Source organism: Brassica napus, chromosome C6 (genome assembly GCF_020379485.1).
Source record: "Brassica napus cultivar Da-Ae chromosome C6, Da-Ae, whole genome shotgun sequence".
NCBI classification, from domain to species: domain Eukaryota; kingdom Viridiplantae; phylum Streptophyta; class Magnoliopsida; order Brassicales; family Brassicaceae; genus Brassica; species Brassica napus.
In genome coordinates, this window is record NC_063449.1 from 3,878,536 (window position 1) to 3,906,255 (window position 27,720).

The window sequence follows — 27,720 nt, forward strand, 5'->3', positions numbered from 1 at the left end:
TAATTCTAGCATGATAGAATTGAACGACTACTCTTTCTTTTATTTCTGAACTTCGGTAGACATGGTAGAAGTAAACGACTACCATAACTTTTATTTCTGAACTACGGTAGATTTGATTAACTATTATTTCCTAATATAACTACAGAGGCCAAATGACAAAATCTGCCATGTTTCACGAGTCTGCCATAATATTATTCCATAATCTACCACATTCCTTTATTCTTCGGACAACGTAATGTACGTTCTACGAATTTCGAATTGTATATTTTCCTTAAATATCTCCATAATCTGGTAAGAGAATATCTTCTAAATCTATTTTCCTTAAATTTCGTGTATTCCAAGTAAATTTTTTTTTTAAAAATCGTGGTCTTCTTCTTGGTGAGAGGATTTTGATATTTTTCATCCAAAAAATTTGAATTTCTTGTTGAAGAAGATGCATATCTATGCTTCTTGTGGGTTGTGGAAATTTGATCCCCTTAAAGGATGGGGATTTGCGGTTGATAAGAACAAACGAGGTAGAGTATTGTACATGGAATTGACAAGTTCCTTTGAAGACCTAAGGCGTATGGTTTTAGAAGATTTTGGAATTGACCAAAACCTTGTCGAGCTTGAGTTAAGCTACTTACCTATGGAGTTAATCGGTTCAATAGACTGTCCCCTGGTTATCATTGAGAGTGATCGGCAAGTCAAAAAATTTCTTACTTATGTACGTGGAAAAACTTCTACAAGCTTGTGTGTGTCTACTTCACCTATCAGTGGAAACAACAGCAACATTGGGGTTGATAATGAGAAATCTAGCTCGCCTATCAGAGAACAAGGTGAACCTTCCTCGTTTCCACCTCGAGATGACAGTGTTCGTTCATCTGAATCAAGCAAGGATGTTGAAGATAATTCCAACTCAAACGCCAATAAAGAAGATGATGTTCTCGCCATTAAAGCAAAAGAAGACGATAATGGAAAAAGTGTTCGGTTTTCTATGGTGGATGTTGTGAAGAGGGGTGAAACGTTTCAAAACAAAACCATGTTGAAAGCAACTATGGAAATGTCGGCAATGACGCATAATTTCGATTACAAAGTTGTGAAATCTGACAGAAACCTTTGGTACATCCGATGCAAATACAACCCTTGCAAATGGAGTGTTCGAGCTGAGGGGTTATCAGGTTCCACATATTTCATCATCAAAAAATATGTGGCGGATCATACATGCGCTGCGTCGAGTATGAATAATGGTGGTCGGACAGCTTCTGCAAAGACAATTGGCAGTCTAATAATGCATAGGTATGATGGTGTGAAAGAAGGTCCCAAAACAAATGATGTCATACAGATTATGAGGATGGAACATGGATGTGAGATATCTAAGTCCTTAGCATGGGATGCTCGGGAGTTTGCAATTAGCATGGTTAGAGGTATTCCAGAGAAGAGTTTCGGAAAAATTCCAAAGTACTTGCACATGCTGAGAGAAGCTAATCCAGGAACGCATACGTTTTATGAAACCGATGTTGATGGTAGATTCAGATTTCTCTTCGTTTCGTTTGGCCAATCAGTACGAGGTTTTCAGACAGCCATGCGACAAGTTCTTGTGGTAGATGGGACATTTTTGAAGAGCAAATACAAAGGGGTCTTACTTGCTGCGACCGCTTTAGATGGAAACTCTAACTTGTATCCTGTTGCGTTTGCGGTTGTGGACTCAGAAAATGATCGTTCATGGGATTGGTTTATGAGACAGCTAAAGGTTGTTATTGCGGGCGAGCATTCTCTAGCTTTTGTGTCAGACAGAAATGCCTTACTTTGTAAGGCAATAGAGAATGTGTATCCTCTTTCTCATCATGGAATTTGCATCCACCATTTGTTGAATAATGTGGTCACACATTACAGAGGAAAGGGACTGGCTGGATTGATTGCAAAAGCTTCTAAAGCTTATAGAGTCATTGATTTTCAGAAGCGATTCCAAGCTGTCTGCAATATTAGTCCAGCTATTGGAAAATATTTAACAGATGCAGATGTTACAAAGTGGGCGCGCTGTCAGTTTCCAGGATTCAGGTATGACATCAGAACGACTAACCCAGCTGAATCAATAAACTCTGCTTTGCGCACACCAAGAGAGTATCCAGTCATTCCTTTGTTGGATAGCATCAGAGAAATGCTGACCCGTTGGTTCTTCGAACGGCGCACACGAAGCAGGAAGCACACAAAACCATTAACTATTGCCAACGAGAAAAAGATAGACAGGCGGATTAATAAGGGTAAAACGTTTCTGGTTCAGCCAGTTGATGAGTACCGTTTTTTTGTTCGCGGAGATACAATCGACTGCCTGGTTGATTTGGATAGAAGAACCTGCTCATGTGGGAAATACGACCTACTGAAAATCCCATGTAGACACGCAATCAACGCTGGTTTAACAGTTGGTCGAGCCCCATCCTCACTAACGGATGAAATGTACACGACTTCCACTTGGAGAACAGCTTATGAAGAAACTATCAATCCAATAGGTGTTCCGGAGGATAGTTGGGTTGTTCCAGATGATGTCTGGAATGCTAATGTGGAACCTCCTGAATCAAGAAGAGGAGCAGGAAGGAGAAGAAAGCGCAGATACGAGACGGTCGAAGACAAACTTCGTTCATCGCAAGGAGCTGAAGAAAAGAAGAGGCGCAGATGCAGTCGATGTGGCGAAGAGAATCATAACAGAGCTACATGCGACAGAGTGATTTAGCCAGTTCGTTGTTTTGGATTTTTCTTGCTTTTGATTAGCTTGTTTTTCATTATGGTGTTGGTTACTTGATTTACTCTTTTTGCTTGGTTTTGGATTTTTTTGTTCTTGGTTATGGATATTAGACATCGTGTTATCTCTCTTGTATTTTTACTAGCTTCGTGAACAACATGAAGGAGAAGAAAATTGTGAACTGAAGCTACTAGCTTTGAAACAACATGAAGGAGAAGAAAAGTATTAGAATGTGAACTGAAGCTGATAATAGTCAGCAACCGAGAGTCAACAAGAAGCCATCAAGTGTATTATAGGCGATCATAATGAAAACAATAATGCAATCTTAAGCTATTTTGAACCCATCAAACTCAAACGACAAGCAACCAATCACTGAAACTTGCTCAGACAGTCAGAGAAGTCCATATTCCCACGATTGCTCCCACAACAACCATAGCAACCGTCGTAATCTTTAGCTTCTGTTTCATATCCTGTGCAACTCTAGCAATCTCCAAGTTCACCTTCTCTTTGAACTTTTCTGACATCTCAGCTTCAACTCTAACAATTTCGGACTTCACTTTTTCAATAACCCTTTCTTCAAACTTTGTAATCTCTTGAGCAACTCTCTCATGTTTCGCATCTACCATCCGTATCTCGCCAATCAAAGCTTCATCAATCCATTTAAATAGATGATTCTCAGTTTTTCTCTATAGCAAAAGAAACCAAAAAACAGTCAGTATGGTGTTATGTGGAACACGAAATTGAATCATGGACTTACATCTCTTGCGATTTGACATCTGTAGAATCGTCGATACCTATTCTCCGCCGTCGATGAACCAAAAGTGGTTATACCCTCGCCACACCAACATCTTGTGGGCACACCATGATTAGAGATGCGAGGAAAACGAGCAGAAGAAGTCGTCGAACTGGTCATTGTTAATTCGTTTCGAGACTCACAGGATTCGCAGACAAAGAACCCTAATCCCCTTTTCTCTCAAATTTATTTTCTTAGGTTTCGACAACTGAAAGTACTCTGTAAAAAGAAAGCATTGCTGAGATGTTAGTGAAGAGGTAGATTTGAGGAAAAATAAATAAAACAATTCAAATAACTTACGTGGGATTCAATGTCCATTCAGTTAGTTTGACCCATTTCTCTTCTGGAAGGAAAACTAATTCGTAGTCTTTCGCTTTGCAACGAACTTCTATATCATCACTATCAATCAAGAAAGGTGTTTTGAAGATCTGTGGCCGAAAAGAAGTCATTGGCGTAGTGAAATCAGAAGGTCCTTCGGACTGCTTGTCTTGAGATGGATCAAAACCGTCAACATTTGACTCTTGTGTAAGGTTACCCATTGTCTTCTGTAAGTACTCTTGGGTCCCTATATTCACATCTAAGGTGCTAAATAAGCTGCCAAACACATCAGACAAATCTGCATCCTGGTTATGAAACACAAAACATGACATTAATATTTTTTAAAGAAAGATTCCATCCTTATAATGATATCACACAAATGATCCAAAACATCATCCTTACATAATTATTACACACAGCAAAGACAACATCATTCTTAAAATAATATTACAAACCGCAAACCGAGTACATGAAAAAGAAAAGCAACCAAAGACATGAAAATATAACAGCAACCGAAGACATGAAAAATGATCTACTTCTTGTTTACCTTTGTCTGAGACCTTGTCTTCGCAGCATTCGCAGGACCACCATTGTGAGCAGTCGCAGAAGCTCGACTGCGATAAGGAGCAGAAGCCGCACTGCGAGAAGGAGCAAGACCTGGAGTAGAAACCGAAGCAGGAGCTTCAGTAGAAGCCCGAGTAGGAGCAGGAGGACGACCAGAAACCGAAGCCGGAGCAGTGGCAGCATGGCAGCAGCAGCAGCACCAGCAGCAGCAGCAGCAGAAGGAGTCCAAAACGGATCAGTACCACGAGTCTGAGTATTAGCAGGTGCACCACCCTGAGTCTGAGATGAAAGGATCTTCTCCTCTAATTTGGTAAAGCGGTCTTCAATAATCTCGCGTACCTCGAGGCCTAAGGCAGTAAAAGAAGAGTTAAACATACTCTGGATATAGGACTTCATTTCCTCTTCAAGATCTCTATATTTCTCGGTTGATCTTTGGCAAAGTAACCTCTTCTTCCTCGACTCCGCACCAGTATCCCGAAACCTGTTCTTCCTCTTCTTAGTAGGAGACACACGGGTGCTTTCTATTTCTTCTTCAATTTCAGTTTCACTTGTCTCTACAGCCGCTTCCTCATCTGAACCATCTTCCTCAGAACTGTACTGAAATGGTTTCACTGTTTCCTTATAAGCCCAAACATGCTTACTCCAGTCATACTTGTTTCGCTGCATGTCAATGATTAGATCAACTCTTTCATCCTTCATCTCACAGACTCGAACAAACTCGGCATCAGTAATCACGTCTTTGAAATTTCCAGATGTAGAAATGGATGGAAACACATCTCCCTACAAAAAAAAAATTAAAACAGGTTAAAGACGCACCAATTTAAGAACTATGCACATCAATAACATCAATTAAAGGAAACAGAACTTACGGTGGAAGCAAAATTAGACTCTATGGTAATAATATCCTCATAGGAAATCTTAGCAGATCCTTTCCAATTTCTGCACCTCATGGTTTTCACGCCTTCTCTCAGTTTCTGACCCAAAAGAGACCCAATGTCCGGAACAGCTTCCATCAACCAAATCTGAAGTGCATACGAGAATCCATCTACGACATAACTGTTTTGCGTCTTCACTTTATCCCTAGCGTTGATAATGGAACTCACCAGCATATCAAAAGAGTGAAGACCCCACGGATATTTCCTCATCTTCTCGAAGTTCATCACGAGCTTGATGTACTTGTATGGGATCCACACCTTCTCATCCTTCGCCATAAGAATACCAGCAATCACACACAAATAGACCAACCGCAGCCTATCAACACGAGACCATGTATTACACAACTTCACATGAACCTTCCTGATTTGCTGAACCGAAATATTTTTCTGTCTCCTTAGCAACTTACTCCAAAACCCTCCATCATATTCCCAGTCATCAATCTCCAAGTCAGGCTCGTCATTGTATTTCAAACCTGTGATGGCATAGAATTCTTGCATTAAAAATCTGAGAGGCCTCCTAGCATAATGGAACCACAACTCATAACGCTTTGCGGACAGAAGCTGCTTGCAAACGAAGGTGTGGATCGCTCTTGCCGAAAACTGAAGCTTGTGTACATGAATGGCCACAATCTGAGCAAATAGCGGATCCTCCGACACTTCTTTGTACTCGTCTGGACAGTACTTCGCCACCTTCGCAAGTATGGAAGTTCGACAACTGTTGTTGACCTTCTCAACTTGTGTTTCAGTTCCCTCTTTGAATAAGCATTTAGGCAACTGATCAATCGTCATACCTATAAACAATGCAAGAAACACAATCACTACAGTCAATATTTATAAACGCATGCATCATAATATAATTCACAAGATAAAACAAGAGTTACTAGAGATCGGTTGCTACAAAAACAAATTAACCAAAGCTCAAAAAAGTAGGAAATTTTGATAAGATTGAAGCCTAAATAATAATTCACAGAAAAAAGAATCGAAACTTATGACATTCAAAATCGATCTTAAACAAGCTCAAGTAAGAGATACAAAGACATGCAAAAAATTCATAAACAAACCTGAGGAGAATCGATTGGTTTGCTTGAAACTATGGCTGAGAGAGTGAGAGCGGAGCGGTGAGGCACGAGTTCAGTTATCGGCGAGGTACGAGCTTCAGCGGTCTTCGGCGACTTAATTGAGAACGAGTCGCCAAGTGAGACGAGGTCTCTGACACTTCGATTAAGAAGAAGAAGAACACCGGCGGAGTATTACCGGCCAAAACGACACCGGCGACGGCGAGATCCCCTTCAAATCGTCCTTTCTCTCTATCGCCAAAGGAGGAGACAGCAATTAGGGTTCATCGAGCTTGGGGAAAATTTTAGTCGATTTTTTCCCTTTTGTATATATTTTTTTTTAATAATTAAATTAATTAAAAATAATAATAATATTTTATTAACATAATTAAATTAACAAAAACGTTTAAAAGATTAGATTAGGGGTTTAATTGGGTTTACAGAAAACATTATGGCATTAGGACAACTTATAATTCATATTATGGCAAAGGGACAATCTACTTGTCTTTTTATTCCATATTTCCAATTTTCCCTTTTAGTAATAACAAAAACTGTTGATTAGTTTTATCTAAGTTACTATAACTATGAATACAAGATCCGTTTATATAAAAATGTTGATTGAATTTGCCAAGATACCAAGTCTTTCATATGGAAACATCTGCTCAAGTAGGATTTAAACAATGTAATGAGAGCAGAATCATTCCCGCCTACTATCAAGTCGTCGACGTAGACTAGTACGAACAGTGAGGCTCCTTTGCGAGTCAATGTGAACAGAGAGTAGTCCTTGTAGTTTTGTTTGAACCCAAATTCAAGAAGAGCTTTGGAAAGCTTTGAGAACCAACATCGAGGTGATTGACGAAGACCGTAGATGGCCTTCTTAAGTCTGCATACACGGTTGTCATCAGTCGTAGAGAAACCAGGAGGCAACTTCATATACACCTCTTCTTCTAGATCACCATGCAAAAATGCATTATGAACATCCATTTGTGAAAGTTCCCATCCTCTAGATACTGCAACTCCAAGTACAATTCTCATAGTAGTCACTTTTCATAACTGGTGCAAACGTCTCAGTGTAGTCAATCCCTTCTTCTTGATTGTTTCCACACACAACAAGTCTTGATTTTGGTTGCTCCAATGTTCCATCGGCATTATACTTGTTTTTATAAATCCATTGACATCCAATAACTTGTTTGTTTGGAGGTAAAGTTGTTACTTCCCATGTGTCTCTGTCTTCCAACGCAACAATCTCATGTTTCCTAGAACCACGCCATATTTTGTGTTTGACAGCCTCTCTATACGACTTTGGTTCAAAATGCTCCTTGATGGTTGCAGAGAAACTCTGCATCGCAGGAGAGAGACGATGACATGACATATACTTAGTTAAGGGATATAAGGACGTACCAGACTTTGATGGAGACGGAGTAGAAGCAGGTGAGCTCAGGGGTTTATCATTGTGTTGTGCTGAGTAAAGCACATATGGAGAAAGCAAAACAGATTGTTTCTTTTAACATCTACCACGTCCTAGGTGTCCATCTGTTTCTGCGGTGGTATTATTCTGGACTGTCGTAGTAGCAGAAGAAGACTCCTGATCAGTGACTTCTACCGGAGAAGAACTAACTCCCCCTGTCTCAGTGATGTCTCCCCCTTGCTCATTACCCGATGGCACGACTGTATCTACAGAAACTTCCAACTCTCCAGGATCTTCCATGTCCACTATTTGTGGGATCATATGATTAGGAACAGTCGCGTCAGAGGATTTGTCCGTCGGAGAGATGTCTCTGTATGGAAAAATATTCTCGTGGAAGACCACATCACGAGACACAAACAACTTGTCTGACTCCAAATCGCAAACCACCCAGCCTTTTTTACCCATAGGATATCCAAGAAATACACAACGAGAACTCCGAGGATCAAACTTGTCTTTGTTTCGCGATATGCATCGAGCATAGTAGAGAGTACCAAACACTCGTAGGTTTTCATAAGAGAGAGGAGATCCGTAGAGCAACTCATATGGTGTTTTGTTCTTCAACACAGCCGTAGGCGTTCTGTTGATCAAGTAGGTGGCTGTCATCACACTTTCGCCCCAATACTTCTTAGGCAAGTTACCCTGAAAGAGAAACGCCCTAGCCACATTCAAAATATGTCTGTGTTTTCTCTCTACCCGGCCGTTTTGTTGTGGAGTCTCTACGCACGATGTCTGATGAACAATTCCTTCGTCAGCAAAGAATTTCGCAAGCACAAGAATTTTGGACCATTATCGCTTCTTATAGTCTTGATATGTTTCTGAAACTGTCGTGTAACAAACGCACAAAACGTTTTAAGTGCATTTGGAGCCTCTGATTTTTCTAAGAGCAGTATCGTCCATACAGCACGCGAGAAATCGTTAACGATAGTAAGGAAATAACGTGATCCATTAGTTGATGGTTCCCGATATGGACCCCAAAGATCGCAGTGCACTAAATCAAATTAATCAATTGCTTTATTAAGACTGAGAGAAAACGTGTCCCGAGTTTGTTTAGCTCGCAGACAAACACCACATGACTGTTCTAAAACACCCAAATTATTAGAAAAACCACCAATTGAGGCTAAAACTGAAAGAACTTTAGATGACGGATGTCCCATACGATGATGCCACAAATCTCTGCTTGAATCCACACTCATGCGACCAGCCTGAACTGCAACTGCACCTTCGTAATGATAAACCCTGTTACGCTCTCTACTCGCTCCAATCAAAGTCTTCGAAACGAGGTCATGTATCACACAAAACTTTTTAGTGAACAACACAGAGCTTTCAACAGCACGAAGAAGCTGAGCAACAGAGATGAGTGTAACAGATAAAGAAGGTGCAAAGAACACATGTCTTAAAGCAAGACGACCCGCAAGATTCAGAATTCCGTGACTTGTAGCCCACGCAATTTGTCCATTTGGAAGAGATATAGGACAAGGTGCAATTTTCATTACGTCTATAAGGAGTTTGACATCTCCCGTCATATGATGTGAGGCTCCGGAATCTATGACAATGTCAAACCGTCGATCCTTTCCAAACAAAAGTAATTTTTCTTCTTTACCTGTAAGTTTCTCGTTTTGAGCTGATTTTTGATTGTTCAAGAACTGAGCAAGAGTTGTCCACTGGTCTGCGGTAAAGTTTGGAATTCCTGTTCCCTGAGTGTCAACACCGTGCGTAGATTCCGCAATCTGTGTGTTGTAAGCTCGAAATCCCGAGCCTCGTCCACCGCGACCTCTTCCTTGAACATCTCTGCCTCTGGTTCCTCTGTCTCCTCCTCGTCCACCGTTTGGTTTGTTCTTATCCCACCAATCAGGATAACCAATATCTTGGAAACAATTCGTGGAATCATGGCCTTGTTTTCCACAATGAGAACAAACCATCGGTGACTTCGTAAATCTTGTGGCAGCTGCCTGCGCATTCGTCACAGTAGGTTGAACAAGAGAAGATGCGGTCGTAGCAGAGAATCCCACAGCCGGTATCTTATCGTCCGAAGTTCTCATGGCATTGAGATGTCTCTCCTCTTGAATAATCTGAGAGTAAACAGAGTCAAGATTGAGCTCCATTTGTCTACTCAACAGATTCGATCTAGTCGTTCCGAACTGCGAGTTGTCTAACCCCATCAGGAATTGATGCAGTCGATTTTTTTCTTGCATCTTCTCATACTTCAACATCGAACCACACTCTGAGCTCCCGCAACAGCATGAGAACCCTTTTTCAAAATCAGCAAGATCATCCCACATGATTTTGAGTTTACTGAAATATTCTTCCACCGTTTCACCGTTTTGCTTACATGCCGCAATATCAGCATGTAACTGATGAATATGTGTATCATCACTCACCGAGAACCTCCTCTGGAGACTTCCCCACATTGTCTTAGCGCTATCGACCAACGATATTGAAGGCCGTAGCTTAGGTTCCATGGCGCTATAGATCCATCCAATAACCATAGCATTCACCATATCCCACTTCTCTTCCTCTTCAGGTTTTCCCACTGGACGTTTTAAGGTTCCATCCACAAACCCAATCTTCCTTTTGGGACGAAGAGAATTCATCATTAGCTTCGACCACCTTTCGTAATTCACTCCATTCAACATAATCGGAGTTTGAATAGTCCTGTACTGTCAGACGGATGCAGATAGTAAGGAGACATGCGGACATCTGGAGTAGCAGAAACCGATCCTGCTACACTACTTGTCAAGCTTGATTCTGTTCCAACCATTGTTTAAAGATGCAGAACGAGATCAAGAGATAAATCGAAATAAAAAATTTTGGTTTGGCTCTGATACCATGCCAAGATATTAAGAATGTTTCTGTGTTATTCCAATCATAGTTTACAATGGTATTTATACAAGGAGAGTTCCCTATAAAATATGAGATAAACATGAACTCAAACTTATCTAACGAACTACACTTATCGTATCGTATAAACTTCATCATTATCCTAATAGAATTGAATAAAAAATAACAAAGACCGTAATATATAAGATCATACTTACACTTCTGGAAATTGTTATGCCACCTCTATATCTAGCTAAATTTTTTTTTTAAAGTTTTTTTTGTACGGCCGTCATAGGCCGAAAGCACCAAGTCATAAGAATCTATAGTGTTATATTTAAGTGTAGTTGAATCGGATTAATAGTCCATTTAATATATTAACTTATAAGAAAATTACTGCTTTGTTATGGTAAACCTAAGACTTAGTGTTTAGATTTTATGTCCAACGTCATTCCTTCCACAATCATTGACGTCTCAAGCTCCCACAAATTCACAAACTGCAAAATCAACTGTAATGCAGTTTCATAACAAAAAAAAGTATAAACAAGGCCGATCCTGAAATTTTGAGGATTATAGAAAATTTAGGAAATGTTTAATATATATATTTTATAAAAATTTGGATGTTTATATATATATGTTTCTTAAAATTTTAGTTGGCTATAGACAAATGCTTTGGTAAATTATGGTTAAGACTAACTCTGTATACAAGGTATAAACCCAGACCCCTAGCAATGAACCATTAGAAACAGAAAACTATCAGTCAGTTCTAGAAAAAGGAGAAAAATGCTGAAACATACTCCACATAAATAATAAATAAATAGAAACTAAAAATTAAAAAAAAAAATGTCAAAATAAATCCAAATGTAAGAGTTGCTATAGCCAACAAAAAAATAGTAATCTAACAGAGAACAAAAATAATAGAACTCACCAATAAATATTTTGGACATGTTCAATCAATTCATGTACATTCAAAAGAAAACTAAATAATAACCAACCAAACTAAAAGTAGTAAGCAATTATGTATTTTGTTATAAACACGTACACTGTAACAAATAATAAACCTTATAATAAACACATACATATATGGTGCTAAAAGATACATACATATATGACAATCTGATTAAAAAAACAGACAGATAAGATATGTTTATAAGAAGGGATTTGAAAAGCAAGGTGTATGATTATACACATAAAACATATCATAACTAAGTGGTATAGATTCTCAAAGATCAAAATCACATACAGGGAAAAGAGCCTAAAACGACCCAACAATTTTCGTCTTGCTAAATACGATCCAAACAAGTGATCCATGCTAAATACGTCATTAATTAGACTGAAATTCAAATAAACTATATGAACTTTAAAACATAACTAAATTAACATTTACCGTGACAGAAGTTAGACACCCATTAACTTATACAATCGAAACGATGACGTCCATTTTGGTTAATTAAAAAAAAAATCTCTTATGGAGGCTTGAACTCAAGTATTATTGACAATTAACAAATGATTTTGACCACTAGGCCAAATTAAACAACTGATAATATATATAGCAATTATAAATAAATAACAACAAAAACAGTGTTATGAATTTCATGTGAAATTTAATTCATAAAGAAAGAAGATCACAATTTAGAGAAAGCAACAGAGACCTGGTCATGAGGAATGAGCTTGGCTTTCTCGAAGACATTCTTGTCGAGTCTCTCGATAGCACCATTCCATGCATCGTGCCGTATGTGCTTCAGCTGCTCAATCCCAAATTAAAATCATCAAACTCAAATTTGGACCCAATTTGATTAAATTGTCAAATTCTTAAGAAAGATAGAGAGACTGAATGAAATTAGAAAGGAGAAAAAATTCATAGATAGCCATAATAAAATTTGTGGATGTAATACTGAGAATTTCCCATAGTGCAAAGCATCCCGCCGATGATTCCCAAAGGCAGAGCCGCTTCTAGCCACACCAACGACATATTCTTCTTCTTATTCCTTAGTGATCTTCCTCGTCTTTGTACCTAATCACATTATGTTATTTATTTTGAATAGTTTACTTTGGCATAGTGGTCAAAGTGTTTGGTTTATTCTTTCAAAGAAAGGGTTCGAATCTCCATAAGAGATGGGTTTTTTATTAAGCAAAACGATCGTTTTGGTTAAGGGTTGACTAACTTCTTTCACAGTCAATATAGATTTAGGCATATTTAAAAAGTTTCAGGTAGTTTATTTCAATTTTAATCAGATTAATGTCACATTTAGCACGGATCATTTGTTCAGGTTGTATTTACCACGATAAAAATTGTTTGGGTAGTTTTAAGCCCTTTTCGCAAACACATACATATCCACCAAAATTGAATAAACAAAAGTCACATAAGAAAAATATCATAGGAACAAATTTACTTGAAAAAGAGCAAGTACAAACAAAACAACAAGAAAAAAAATCACAAAGCACTAGTCATAGTCAACCTAACGCCAATATAACAGTACACAAATAAAAAATAGAACTCACCAGTGAGAGCAAGTACAAACAAAACAACAAGAAAAAAATCACAAAACACTAGTCATAGTCAACCTAACGCCAATATAACAGTACACAAATAAAAATAGAACTCACCGGTAAATATTTTTGGAATTCATTTGCGCCAAATCTTTTTTCCACATGTCTAATCAATTCATCGTACATTCAAAGTAAAACTAAATAATAACCAACCAAACTAAAAATAGTAAACAATTATGTATTTTGTTTTAAACTGGTACACTGTAACAAATAATAAGGGTTTAAATGTAAGGCATACCAAAATGTGGTTCTTCTACCTAAGTGGAGCCTCCATCTACCGATTTTCATTCAACAAAATATAAATAAATGTGTATCATCCACTTGTAGATAATTTTGAACCACAAGCAGCCAAAACTAATGAACAAATGAATGGATATGTCTATTAAGAGTAACTATGCTCCATAAATGGGGTGTTATATTCAGTCCATCTTTCACTTTTATTTTTTTCAATTTTTAAAATAACAGTCTTATTTAAGAAGAAAAAAGTGAAAAAGGCTCTTATATGGGATATGAAATGTATGAAGAATTTACCTCAATAACGAGTTACGTTTGCAACAGATTGTTCTCAATTGGTGAAGATGGTTTTAGCACCAGAAAAATGGTTTTCCTTTGCAACTTATTAAAAAGACTCAAGATTCTTCAAAGAAGTTTTCATCAATCATAACTCATTCATATACCCCAAACGCAGATTCAAGGGCGGACAGTCTTTCCCGAAGTGGCAGGAAACAATCGTCTTTCCTCGTTCATATGGATGCAGAGTTGTCATCTTGGTTTGCAGAGTCTTAGTTGAATCTGTTTATATTGATAAAAAAAGTAAAATAAAAATAACATTGTCTTTTAATTTTTCATAAGTCCATATCTCTCATTTATGATGTGGTTGACATCCTTCCCATTTCTTTAATTTTTTCATCGTCTGCTCTATGTAACGTTCCTAATTAATGAAAGCGTTTTAACCAAAACTTTCATTAATTATTCACTATGTATTATTTTTTCATTACTTGAACCAGTAAAACAAAATACATAAAAGAATTTTTCAAAGTGATTATGTTTTCTTAACAAATTTCTAGATTACATATTATAAAATTAAATATATTTATGATTTCTAATTTACATATATATTTATTTAAAAGATTGATAATATACTATAGTAGGTTTTTGTAATTATTTCATGTAATTTATGAATATAAAATATTAAATAATAATGTTAAAGAATATATTTTGAAAATCCTCCAAAATTTAGATATATATATATATATTATATATATATACATATATATATATATATATATTAATTTAAAACCTAAAAATAATTATACATCTCTCTTTAAATTATTTTCTCATATTTTAAATAAAATTATAATTATGGCATCATAGTTTTTTTTTTAAATAATTACTTTTAATTATAAAAATAGGAGTCGACAATTTATTTTCCCCTCATAACTATTATATAGCATCAAATAACTATGACATTGTTTCAAATCTCCATGAACTAAAAATTGTAAACTTATTACTCCCGAAATAAAAACTTTAAATTTATTTCTCCCTCGGTCGATAATTCAAAACTTAATTATCCGTAGACTATGGTTCTAGCCGGTTTAGTGTTAATGAAAACAATTTTAACCAATTAAACCAAACCAAATCCAATTTAAACCAAATCCGACATATACAGACCCGACCTGGTTTCTTTTTCCTTCTTCTTCACCCGACTCAGATTTTTTTTTCTACTTTTTCTTTTATTCTGACATATGTGTTATTGACCTGTGATTCCTGATCATGAGACTCATTATGTAGTTTCTCATAATTCAATCGTGTTTGTTTCTTGTTTTGTTTATGGATTCAATCGGGTCGGTGAATTTGACTTTGGTGATTCGCATATCTGTTATGGATTTAATCCTTGGCGATTGCTAGTTCATCAACTTTTTGTTAGGATTGGAGCCAAAATCATTAGTTTAATGGAGGAGCCAAAATCATAGTAGATTATAATAAAATCGGATGGCTTATGTTCGTAGATTTACAAGAGTCTGTTCATCTCTGTTGTAGTCAAAAACAGATTTTCTTTGATACTCAATAAAATTTTAAGATTGTTTTTCTTCTCTTTCACCAACTTAGCTTTCGTCTTCCTCTTATTTATTCAACTTCAAACGTAAGCTTTCTTCGATACATAAGAATGAAAAAAGAGGGAAAAATATGAGTATAGTGAAAAAGAACAAAGAAACCGGGTCGGATTTGATTTAATATTGGATTTTGTTTGGTTTAATTGGTTAAAAAAAATTTGGTTAGCATTAAGCTGGGTAGAACCATGGTCTACGTGTAATTGAGTTTCTAATTTTTCGATTGAGGGAGAAATAAATTTACAGTTCTTATTTCTAGGAGAAATATGTTTACAACTTTTAATTCATACATATTTTACAGTAGGTCATAGTTCTGTGAGGAACTGATGCTATATAATAGTTACAAGGGGAAATAGATCGTCGATCCTAAAAATAGTAACATAAATTTGATATAGTTATTTAAATTTTCTACAGTATTTTATACCGCTTTTATCTGTTTTTACCATTTAAATATATGTTTTGGACTGCTAGATCCGCTTGATCCACTCTTGTACCCTTAGTTTCATTCTTGTTTCTCTTGATCTGCTTGATCTGTCAGATCCGTTATTGTCGATCCTCTTTTCCCATTCGGAGTCTAAACCTCATAATAAACACTTATATATATATATATATGGTGCTAAAAACACATACATATATGACTACCTAATTAAAAAAAGAAACAGAAACATAACATATGCTTATATGAAGGAATTTAAAAAAAAAAGGTGAATAAAATATACACATAAGACATATATCATAACTAAGTGATATAGATTCTCAAAAATCACAATCACATACACATCTACTAAAACCGAATTAACATAAGTCACATTAAGACCAATAACATAGAATAACAATTATTGGAAAAAAGTGCAAGCACAAACAAAATAACCAGAAAAAAAATCATAAAGCACATTCATCATCAGCCTGACACCAATTTAGTAGTAGAGAACAAAAAAAAATAGAACCCACCAATAAATATTTTTGGAGTCCAACTACGTCAAATCTTTTTTACACATGTTAAATCAATTCATTATACATTAAAAAAACTAAATAATAATCAACCAAATAAAAAAATAGTAAGTAATTATGTATTTTGTTATGAACCGGTACACAGTAACAAATAGTAAACCTCATAATAAACACATACACATATATGGTCCTGAAAAAAGAAACACATATACATACATGACTACATAATTAAAAAAAAAAAAACAAAAACAAACACATAACACAACCACACAAGAGTGGTCGAGTGGTACAACATGTTTGGAAAGGTTCTAACCACTCCGGATTCAAAACCTATCAAATTCAGATTAGCCGCTTGGGTGGCCAGGTGATATGGGTATCTAATTTACATTGCGGGCATCAGAGAGTCTCTGTTTGATGCCAATGGACATCACCCATAAGATTAGTCGGTTTGAAACGATTTATAACGTGTTTTGTGATTGTTGTAAAATGCTAACAACCGTTACCAACCACAAAAGTTGTGTTTACGCTTGGTAGTGGAGAAACTAATCGGACCCTAACTCAACCAAATATTTATTCCAAATAATGATCAACATAAATTATTGAACCAAATAATACATGGGTTTATTCCAAATAATTCTCATCATAAATTAATAAGATGTCACTATGTTTTCGTAAAGCTTATATTTGATTTTTTTACACTTGCTAATATTTCAATCTAAGACTACAGTAAAAAAAAAAAGAATTTCAATAGTACATAGTCGGTGTAACAATTAATTTAGCACTATAAATATAACATGTGAACTATTTATTTATTACAGACCACAAGTATATTATTGAATCAAATATTCCTCATTTTGAATAGTGTAATAGTTACTGTTAATGAAATCTAACAACAAATTTTAAAAATATGTAACAGAGATTTCAGATTTGCGAACAAAAAAAAGCTAGGAACCTTAATAATTCTGGCATTTTTAAAGAAGATTTATGTGTTTCCTTACAATTCCAAGATCTGCGGCATATAAAAATTCATATAAACGATTTGAGTAATAATCTAAATTGGTGATATTATATTATTTATTTTTACAGAATATATCAAGATTGTGTGCGGAACACAATCTTTTCAAATTTGGTGTGAATCATTTAATGAAATAGAAAATTTTAATTATGGCAAGATTTGTACCGCAAACCTTTCAGATAAAGTGAAAGTATATATTTTCATACTTCGACTCGAATTAAACCCATATTGCACAAAATCTTTTCAACCCCATTCATCCTATTAGTAACTATCCCCAAGTACTTTAATAATTTCTACAGTAAAATGCACGTGTTTGAGAGATGTAAAACCCAAAAAAATTTGTTCGGTGGATTCTCAATAATGTAAGTAGTACACTTTGCAATTCGGTGAAATGTTGGAGATCAATTTTTCAAATAAGAATGGAAGTATCCAAACATAAATAATTTTATATAGGATTGCATCTGCTGTTACATATGTTTTTTTGGCTTCATCTTTTCTAACTTCTATTCTAATCCAAACTTAAAAGGATGTTGAAATACATGCTTAGTGTAAAAACCTTACATCAGTTATCAGAGAGGCCTGTTCATGTTGAAGAATGGAGAAACACTGATTTTTTTCATTCAACCTTGCATCTCTCGTATCTTGTATATCCTAAACATTTGTTACTGTTAAATCGGAATAATACATCAAAGATCATAAAAAAAAGTTTTATAAAAACTATATTTCTAAACCAAAATTGGTTTTTTGTTTGAATAAAACAACTTATCTTTAATTGTTTCAGTGTTTTTTAACTTCAAAAGATCAACTTAGACTAGCGCAAACCGTAAAATTATGTCAAAAATCATAAGTTTAATAAAAATTCTAATCAAAATTAAATCGTGGAACAAAATCTATTATAAATATATTTTTAGTGGATGAAGACGCAGAAGATGAAAGTAAAACGAAATTGAGAAAACACACATTATGAAATAACCATAAGTAATTAGTGATCAAAAACCACACCGAAAAGTATTATATAAGAAATAGACTTTTACAAAGTATTAGAAAAAAAACAAAGGAACAAATAACAATGAAAAATCTAAGCAAAACATCACATCATCCACCGACAAATCCGCAGAAAAATAAAATTTTCAATTGTTTGAGCAGTTAATCACTATTTGTTAACTTAGGTTTTCAAAGGGGACAAGTGCGATATGGTTTTCAAGGGTAATTTTTGAAATTTCACTGATGTCAGCATCTCCAACTCATCTCTATAATAGAGATTTCTAAAATACAGAAAAAAATAGAGATGATATTTTTGTTCCAATGTATTTCTCTATAATAAAAAAATGCTATATTTACCTCTATAAATAGAGGAATCCTAGTTTTTTCTTTAAATATAGAGAAAAAATAGCATTTATCTATTTATGGAGACAAATATAGTATTTCTCTATTATAAAGAAACACATTGGAACAAAAATACTATCTCTATTTTTTCTTCTATTTTATAGATCTCTATTATAGAGATCGGTTAGAGATGATATGATCACTATGTTCTTCAAAAGTTAGTGATTTATAAAAAAAAATGTGGTGCACATTTCGATGTAACTTTACTGAGGAAAAGATAAATTAAGCACTTCAAAGTTTTTTGTAAAACGCACAAAATAAAATAATATTTTATTTTTATTAACAAAAAGCACGATAAATTTTTGGTTTATCACATTGGTTTATCCATTCTCATTTAAAAGAAAATAAAGAAACAAGACGTGTTGCTCAAAAAGAAGAAGAAAAGAAGACATGATTTGCTTTCTACTTGGAAGAACAAGTTTTTAGTTGTAATTATTTTATAGTATAGGTATTACAAATGAAGTGATAATGTAATTTTGTTAATAATTAATCTAGAAATTTAAATAAACAAATAATACATCAATTATACATAAAGTGAAAGTATAGTTATTTAATTTTAAAAGTGTGCACTTTGTAAAAATATATTTTATTATCATATTATGTTTAAAAACTATAGTTTAGTGTATGTAAACTATTAAAATTATAGTTTAGGTTATGAAAATTTATGAAAATTAATTTTTATGTAGTAGGGATATTGAAGAATATCACATATAGATTTTTTTTACATCAACCTACAAATGTAGTAATAAAATTTAAAAAATTACAATTAAAGTTAATTATTTTATATTATAAATTAACTACTATAAAAAGATAACTCATTATTGTTTCATATTTATATATGTAAAAGAACAAGATATTAATTATTATTTTTAAGTTATAAATATTAACTGTATACCATATTTATATATGTAAAATAATAGGCTTTCACGATTGTTAGAATATATTAATTACTATAAACTATAAAAATTATAGATTACAATATTTACATAATATGGTTATTTATTGTAAAAGACAAATTTACAATCAGGCGCTACACGTGGGACTCCATCTCATATGTATCAATTCAACTTTGGTCCAGCTCCTAGAATAAACAAGAACTATTCAACCGATATCATGTGTCATTGCGTTAAGTCATTGAAAGAACATTTGGAGTTTAAAAGAAAAAATGGAAGATTCTATATGATTTTCCAAGATTAAAATATGCACTTACTAAAAAAAAGTTGTAATGGTTACAATGTGATTACATAATTTTATCAAAATATCGAACAATTCAAATGAAGTTTTGGCAGATATAATGCCAAAAATCTGACTTTGTTGCCATAGAAGAACCTGATGCAGCACACAGGGAACAAATGACACAAATAAGAGAATGACTGCACCGCTATAAAAAATGTCAAAACCATAGATAAACCTTGTTACAAGATAATTTTTTTTTGAATAGCCATTCGAACATGGTATATTGTATGACAAACATAAATTTCATAATTATCTTAACCATTTTATGACTATGGATGTCAACCGGGCTGATACAGTCCATTTCAAAATCCGCAAAGACCGATTAGAATCTGTTTTTAAGACAGTTTAAATTTGATTTAGTTATTTTTATGACAGTTTTAAGCAGAATACACCATCACACAAGAAAACATTATTTGGTAGATTTTTAATCCTTTTAATTCTTATTTTAAAAATAGTTAAATATGTAATTATTATTAATAAATATATACCTAAATATTAACACAGTCGTAGTCATAAAATAAAAAATACAAGTTGAGCTTATATTATTGTTAAAACTCAATAATTAACAAAAACAAATAGTTTATTACCCAAAAAGTAGAAACAAACTAGTTTACCAATATAAACAAAAAATAATATTAAATAATCGAAAGTAACAGCTTTCAGATATATTAATGTTGATAGTTTCTCGACATATTGTTGTTGACGATTTATGATATATCTTCCTTGATGGTGATGACTTTCGACATGTAACAATCATTAGTTATATGTCGAAACTCGAAAACCATCACCATCAAGGATGATATGTCAAAACCATCACCAACGATATGTCGAGAAACTATCAACATTAATATATCGATGGTAACAGTTTTCAAATATATTAATGTGAAGTTGATAGCTTATTGACATATCGCTGGTGACAATTTTTGATAAATCAACAGTAACAGTTTTCAGATATATTATTGTTGATGTTGATAGTTTCTCTACATATTGTTGTTGACGATTTACGATATATATGCCTTGATGGTGATGGCTTTCGACATATACCAATCATTAGTTATGTGTCGAAACTCGAAAACTATCACCATCAAGGATGATATGTCAAAATTCATGACTGTCATGGGTCATATGTCGAAAATTATCACCAACGATATGTCGAGAAACTTCAACATTAACAATAATATGTTTGAAAACTGCTATCGTTGATATATCGGAAATTATTACATATGACAAATATGTCAAAAGCTTTCATGGGCATATGTTTAATTTTTTTCTACTTATTTTGAATTTTTGAATTTTATTTATTTTTATTTTCTGTACATTTATATTAATTTTTAATAAATTAAATTTATTTTCAGAACTTTTTCTAAATTTTTCTCTAAATTTATTTATCATTTTGAAATTTTTTTATTTTATTTTTAGTTATTTTAAATGTTTCTTATAATTTGGATATTATTTTTAAATAAAATTTAAAATAATGGACACGTCGTACCTTCTTCCATTCGGATGAATAGTATCGGTTACATTTTAATGTTTTAAAAACTAATTTAACTTCAAATTTTAATGTGTTAATATAATTGGTTTGATGGTTTGAAATGTGAGTTTTAAACACCAAGGTTTAAAATGCTACCTCTTCACACATTCATGGTTTAAATGGCGTACTAACAGATTAATTTTTCCGTTTTTCTACTTGTTACTTGTGGACATAATTATTTATCTATTTTAGCTAATAAAACTTTGGACACAACTTTAAGAAAACCTTTGTTAGTTCAAATTCCGTACTAAATAATTCTTTTGTTTTATAAGAATTTGTTTAGAAGGAAAACAAATTTCATCTTACATCCAGTATATAAATGAGTTTAATTAATTTATTAAATAAATAAGTTATATCATAATTTAGAAAAAAAAAATTGTTTAAGAGTGAAAGGGGGTGAAAAGAAACTAAAAACCAATAACTTGAAGTAGTAATTTTTATTTTAGTACTTGATATATTTATACTTTTTTATTTGAATGAAATTGAAACAGAATATGTTGGTATTTAAATTTTGGGGGTTTTTTCAAAATTGACTCAAAACTCAAAGTCAACCACAAAACTAACCAATGTTTTTTTTTGGAAATTTCTTTGGCCCTATTCACACCACAAATTCAAATTATTCACGAAAATGCCATTAAATGTTTTAATTTATTTTGTTCAAAAATGACATTTTTACTCTCTCAACCTCATCATCTTCAAGTATTTACAAGATTGGCATTGCCATTAATACACCAACCACCATGAACAACCAATTTGAAGCTCTTAATGTACCTAAAATCGATTTACACTTCCTCTTTATCAATTCTTATGAACTAAAAACAACATCTCTTTAGTTTCTCTCCATATTCATCCAAAAAAACCCAAGATTTTGAGTCTAAATTTTTTATGGTTCATAGAGCCATTGAAGTTTACGATTCTTGGTGGATCACTTATGTGTGCTAAACAAATTACTCACTGGTTGAAACTATGAAATCGGTTTTTTTTCCAGATCTGTTCGCCCATACGACTTCCGGGTAAGTCTTCTGGCTGTAGACGACTTACATGGAAGTCTTCTGGTCAATACAGAGCTAGTTTTGCAATTGACTTTTAAATTTTTTTTTAGGGACGACTTACATGGAAGTCGTCCATCTTTATTTGTTAAAAAAAAATTTCGAGACGACTTCCATATAAGTCGTCTAGGGTAAACGGGTTAGTTTTGCATTTGAGAGGATTGTGTCAGAAATTTGACTTTTCCTGGACGACTTACACATACGTCATCCAGTAGAAAATTAAAAAATCAATATTTTGTTATATCTAGGCGACTTCCATGTAAGTCGGCTCAGGTTAGTTTTGCAATTGAAAAATAAAACATAAACATTTTTTTTTCTAGACGATTTACACGAAAGTCGTCCATGATTTTATTCCGAGATTCTGGTCAATTGCAAAACTAACCTGAGACGACTTCCATGTAAGTCGTCTAGGTATAACAAAATATTGATTTTTTTTATTTTCTACTGGACCACGAAAAGTCAAATTTCTGACACAATCCAGTCAAATTCAAAACTAACCTGTTTACCCTAAACGACTTACTTGGAAATCGTCTCGATTTTTTTTTAAACAAACAAAGATGGACGACTTCCATGTAAGTCGTCTAGATTAAAAATCAATTGCAAAACTAACCCAAATTGACGATTTCCTAGAAGTCTACCAGACGACATCCGTGGAACTCGTCTGCGTCAATGTTTAATAAACTTTCATTTTGTTTAAAACTATAAAGACATTTTAATATTTTTTTTGTTAATTCACGTATATTAGTCAATATTTGAGCTCCTGAATGAAATTCTTAACTTAATTGGTTTTAATTATGAGTTTACCGACATTCATGGGCATTAATGTTTCCAGAAGACTTCCATGGAAGTCTCTACGTTAGTTTTTGTAAATTTGTTAAGTAACTTTAAGATATGTTTATTTAATTTTCAAAAGTGTTAAATAACTTCAAGAATATCAAGTAACATTGTTTAATGTGTCTTCTTAGATCATAAGATATACTTTTTAACTTTCAAGAAATTTCAATTTTCAATTTTCACTTAAAATTTTGACTTTCCTGCTTAAATTTTAATTTTCCGCTTAAATTTACAGCTTATATTTCAATTTCCTGCTTTAAATTTAAGTCTTCCGAGAAGACTTCTCAGAAGACTTCTAATGAAAGTGTTATATCTTTGAACTTATATAATGGTTTATATTTTGTGAATTTGACTAAGTTTTCTCGAGAATTCTTCTCCCTTTGTTGTAATAAATTTGATTATTTTTTGTGTTATTGTGTTTTGCTATTGACGTTATATCAATAACTTCAATTATGTAAAGTAATTTTGGCAAGATAATATTGTGGAATATGATCATATTTACCAAATTTTTTTATTAATATATTTTCAAATTTACAAAAAAAAATCACAACTAAAGGAGTACACATGCAAATTACAAAACAGACCACAAACAAAACTATTATAGATCATTTCTCTGCAAAGACAAGCTTGGACTCCACTTGATATGGAAGAAGACTCCGTCAGAAGAGCACATTATATTTTAGAAGACTTTGGAAGACTTATGGAAAGTCTTCTCGAAAGTCTTCTAAAATATAATGCGCTAGAAGACTTTCAGGAAGTCTACTTCCGAGAAGACTTCTCATAAGTCTTTCAAAATTTGCTCCAGATCTGAAAAATATGTATATCAAACCCGAGATCAAACCCAAATCTGAAAAACCTGCATATCATAAGATGTTCAAACGGCTTAAAAATAGAGAAAATGAGTGGGAGATTATTTAAATACACTTTTATAGAACAAACAAATTACATATCTAAGTGGAAAATGAGAACCATCTGATTAAAAACCTACAACAAAAAGATAGATTAGTGAGAAAAACATGAGACAAAAATGAAAAATTCATATAAAGTTTGGTGTTTTCAAGTCAAAGAGATTAGAGTGGGTTTGGAGAGTTTTAGTTTGGGAAAAATGTAAGAACTTTATGCAAAAGGAAGTTACCAAATGAAGTAAAATCAGACATAAAAACTTACCAAAACTCTCAGATCTGTTATGAAAGGGAGACATGTGAGAAGACTCCGTCAGAAGACTTCTAGGTAACTCGTCATGGAAGTCTTCTAGGTAACTCGTCCTGGAAGTCTTCTAGCGCATTATATTTTAGACGGCTAATAGGTAAGTCGTCCCAGAAGACTTCCAGATATGAAAAACTTGCATATCCAAATCCAGATCTGAAAAACCTGCATATCCAAAAACGTTCAAATGTCTTAAAACAGAGAAAATGAGTGGAAGATTATATAGATCTACCTTTATAGAACACACAAAAATACATATCTAAAATTAATAGATCTACCTTTAAATGAGTGGAAGATGAAAACAATGTGATGAAAAATCTGCAAAACAAGATAAACTAGTGAGAAAGACATGAGACAAAAACAATAAATTGATATAAAGTTTGGTATTTATAAGTTTAAAAAGATTAGAGAGAGGTTGAAAAGTTTTAGAATGAGGAACATACCATTTTTGTTGCAGCCATTTGAGAGGAGGAGAGAGAATGTGTAAATTTTTCTTTATATATAGAGACAAAAATAAGGTTAAATATTTTCGATTCAGAAGACTTACTAAATGACTTACTTGTAAGTCACCCAGAAGACTTCAATATTTTTAGCAGGAAACTAAAATATTTTTAGCGGGAGTTAGAAGACTTTCAGAAAAGTCTTATAATCACCAGACGACTTACTTGTTAGTCGTCTAGACCCTAAACATAACTCCTAAACTAAATTAACTAACCAGACACTTCATAAAATCAAATTAAACTTAAAAAGTATTTACTATACACAAAAATAAACACATATACGTAAAATTTTAATTTTTCAAAAAAACATTTAAGCTTTCCAAAATCTAACCCTAAGAATACATACAATAGTACAACATACGTTGTCAAATCCTAAGCCAAAGAATATCATGATTAACTACTTTCACTCATCTATGTTGAAAACTATTCAAATTTATTATATCTTAATTTATATCACTTAAAATTGTTTATAATTACATGATTTTAATTTTTCACTTGTCAAAATACTTTTTTTTTTAACTTTATAAATTATTTTTAAGATCAAGTACACCAGATGACTTCACTCGAAGTCGTCTACACAGCTTACAATATCTCAGAAGACTCAGACGACTTTCCGGGGCTATATTCGTAAAAATGAGTTTTGTTTTTTTGTTTGGTCACAAGAGGCTGGCTGTAATTTCACAAGGTTTTTAGGTTAGTTTTGCATTTGATTCAAGTTTGGGTATAGTTTTACATTTAAAATCAAGTTTTGAGTTATATTTGGCAAATCCTTCTTAAATTTTAGTACTCGATATTTGTATATTTAATTTGAAAAAAAAACTGAAACAAAATAGTTGATATTTGACTTGGTAAAAAGAGTACTCAATTTCACGAGTCAAATGCAGACCAAATCTTACCTAATAAAATAGAAATCATAACATTTTTCATGCGTGATTTTTTAAGTTAGATTATTCATTAAAATATTTATTAAGTATAATTTTGTTATTATTTTATAATATCTTAACCATAAATTTGTTCATGTGTATATTACATAAATTGCTATTAAATTTAAAACTATTCCTAGGATTTAGGTTGAATTAATGTTAACTTATTTCCTACTAGGGTCGGCCTGCCCTACGGGCGGGATATTAGTTAATTTGATATTCACTAAATGTTCGAGTTGAAATTTGTTTTAAGATTCAAAAATTTGGTTATCTGTTATGTGTTACTTATTAGTATGCGGTGGTATAGTTGTTTTTCGATTATTCTTGCTTTGATATTGTATCAAATTAACTAATTGTCCAACTCATAATTATAGATGTATAAATGGGGATTTGTGATAAAGTTTGATGACAATACTGTTTTTTCTTTTTAATTCTTATTCATAGTGGAGTGTGCATGTGTCAGAAAGAGACCTATAACAACTTTTATGTTTTTGCGTATGAATTTTAAATATATATTATTTTGTATAATGCATACTTGCTATACAACATTTGCTTGTAAACTAAAAAAAACTGTTTTCTATATTTTTAAAAGAGAAAATATTTAGTCTATAATATAACATGGACATATGTATTGACTATATATAAAAGTTGGGTGTTATTTTAAAATGACATATGTATAGAGGTTTTTCAACCATTACTTCACTGGCACAAAACATTTATAACTGTAAATATCTTCTTTTAAAAGCAAAACTAATAAAAACGTGTAAAACAAATGTATTTTGATATATATTATATGCATCAAGTTATAAAGGTTGGAAACATTGCAAAACTGTTTGGAGCAAAGTTTTTAACTTCACGATCTTCATCTTGACGTCAGTTCAGTGTCGGCCCTGGCCACAAGCAGAAGAAGCATGGGCTTCCAGCCGACACGATAATAAGTATTTTCGCGGCCACATATTTATAAAAAGTGACTTCAGCTTATTGGTTCTAAGAGAAATTACCAGTGCTAGAGGTGCTGGGTTCGATTACCCCTGACTGCATTCATTTATTTTGGCTCCAAATATAAAATGGGACACGTGTCACTCCCATAACGCACGACTTGATGACGTGGCTTCACGGGAGAGAGGCGAACATTTCTTTATATATATAGATAGATTACTAAGTGCTTGGAAAATCATTTTTCACTTAAATAAATCTTTCATATTATGTAAAACAATTAGATTATAACAGTGAAACTATCATATCTACAGTTGCATTTATTTATGAATCGTAATATATTATAAATCAGTCTATAAGTTAAGTTATTTAGAATCGGTTTAGATTATTTGACACCATTTTACAATCAATTCCATCTAACCGGATTAGATAGAGTAACCCATTTAATTTGAAGGCATCTATATAATATCGATATCATAAATCGGTATATAAATGTCACATATTTACCATATATTTATGTAACTGATTAACTTTATCATATAAAATATACATTATAATTTCCTTAGACTAATACAATCTGGTTTACAACCCATTCTTATACTCTGGTTTAAATAAAACTGATGAATTATCTACATATTCAACCGGTTTAGTTTAATGAAGTAATTTTTGATTATTTTTTTGAATGCATATACACGATTTATATATGTATTGTATTACTACAGTTAAACTTTTCAACTTTATTAAACTAAAATGTATATGATGAAGTATAAATTTTTTTTTAGAGTTTATTTAGCCTCATTACATGTAGATACTTTGTTGAGATTCT

At 33.0% G+C, this 27,720-nt stretch overlaps 4 protein-coding genes across 6 annotated transcripts; 1 reads left to right on the forward strand and 3 right to left on the reverse strand.

Annotated features, from left to right (window-relative positions):
- Nucleotides 1–433: 433 nt before the first annotated feature.
- LOC106453372 lies at nucleotides 434–2,710 on the forward strand. The gene has a single exon (XM_013895624.2). It carries the CDS (start codon nucleotides 434–436, stop codon nucleotides 2,708–2,710), a length of 2,277 nt encoding a protein of 758 aa, XP_013751078.2.
- Nucleotides 2,711–3,102: 392 nt separating this feature from the next.
- LOC111206818 (uncharacterized protein At4g04775-like) lies at nucleotides 3,103–3,632 on the reverse strand. The gene is made up of 2 exons (XM_022704199.1): nucleotides 3,477–3,632; nucleotides 3,103–3,405 (listed from the first exon to the last, which is right to left on the reverse strand). The coding sequence occupies exons 1-2, from the start codon at nucleotides 3,630–3,632 to the stop codon at nucleotides 3,103–3,105; spliced, it is 459 nt and encodes a 152-aa protein (XP_022559920.1).
- Nucleotides 3,633–4,165: 533 nt separating this feature from the next.
- LOC106350506 lies at nucleotides 4,166–14,146 on the reverse strand. Of its 3 annotated transcripts, none has more exons than XM_048761211.1 (3): nucleotides 12,319–14,146; nucleotides 5,264–6,120; nucleotides 4,166–5,174 (listed from the first exon to the last, which is right to left on the reverse strand). In XM_048761211.1, the coding sequence occupies exons 2-3, from the start codon at nucleotides 6,116–6,118 to the stop codon at nucleotides 4,374–4,376; spliced, it is 1,656 nt and encodes a 551-aa protein (XP_048617168.1). In that variant the 5' UTR covers nucleotides 6,119–6,120; nucleotides 12,319–14,146; the 3' UTR covers nucleotides 4,166–4,373. The 3 variants fall into 3 exon arrangements, with proteins under 3 accessions (XP_048617168.1, XP_048617167.1, XP_022560228.2); XM_048761210.1 differs by lacking the exon at nucleotides 12,319–14,146 and adding an exon at nucleotides 6,391–6,940; XM_022704507.2 differs by lacking the exon at nucleotides 12,319–14,146 and having other exon boundaries at nucleotides 5,264–6,940.
- LOC111206819 lies at nucleotides 7,889–10,610 on the reverse strand. Its single transcript, XM_048759556.1, has 3 exons — nucleotides 10,519–10,610; nucleotides 8,986–10,459; nucleotides 7,889–8,491 (listed from the first exon to the last, which is right to left on the reverse strand). Exons 1-3 carry the CDS (start codon nucleotides 10,608–10,610, stop codon nucleotides 7,889–7,891), a joined length of 2,169 nt encoding a protein of 722 aa, XP_048615513.1.
- Nucleotides 14,147–27,720: the final 13,574 nt, after the last annotated feature.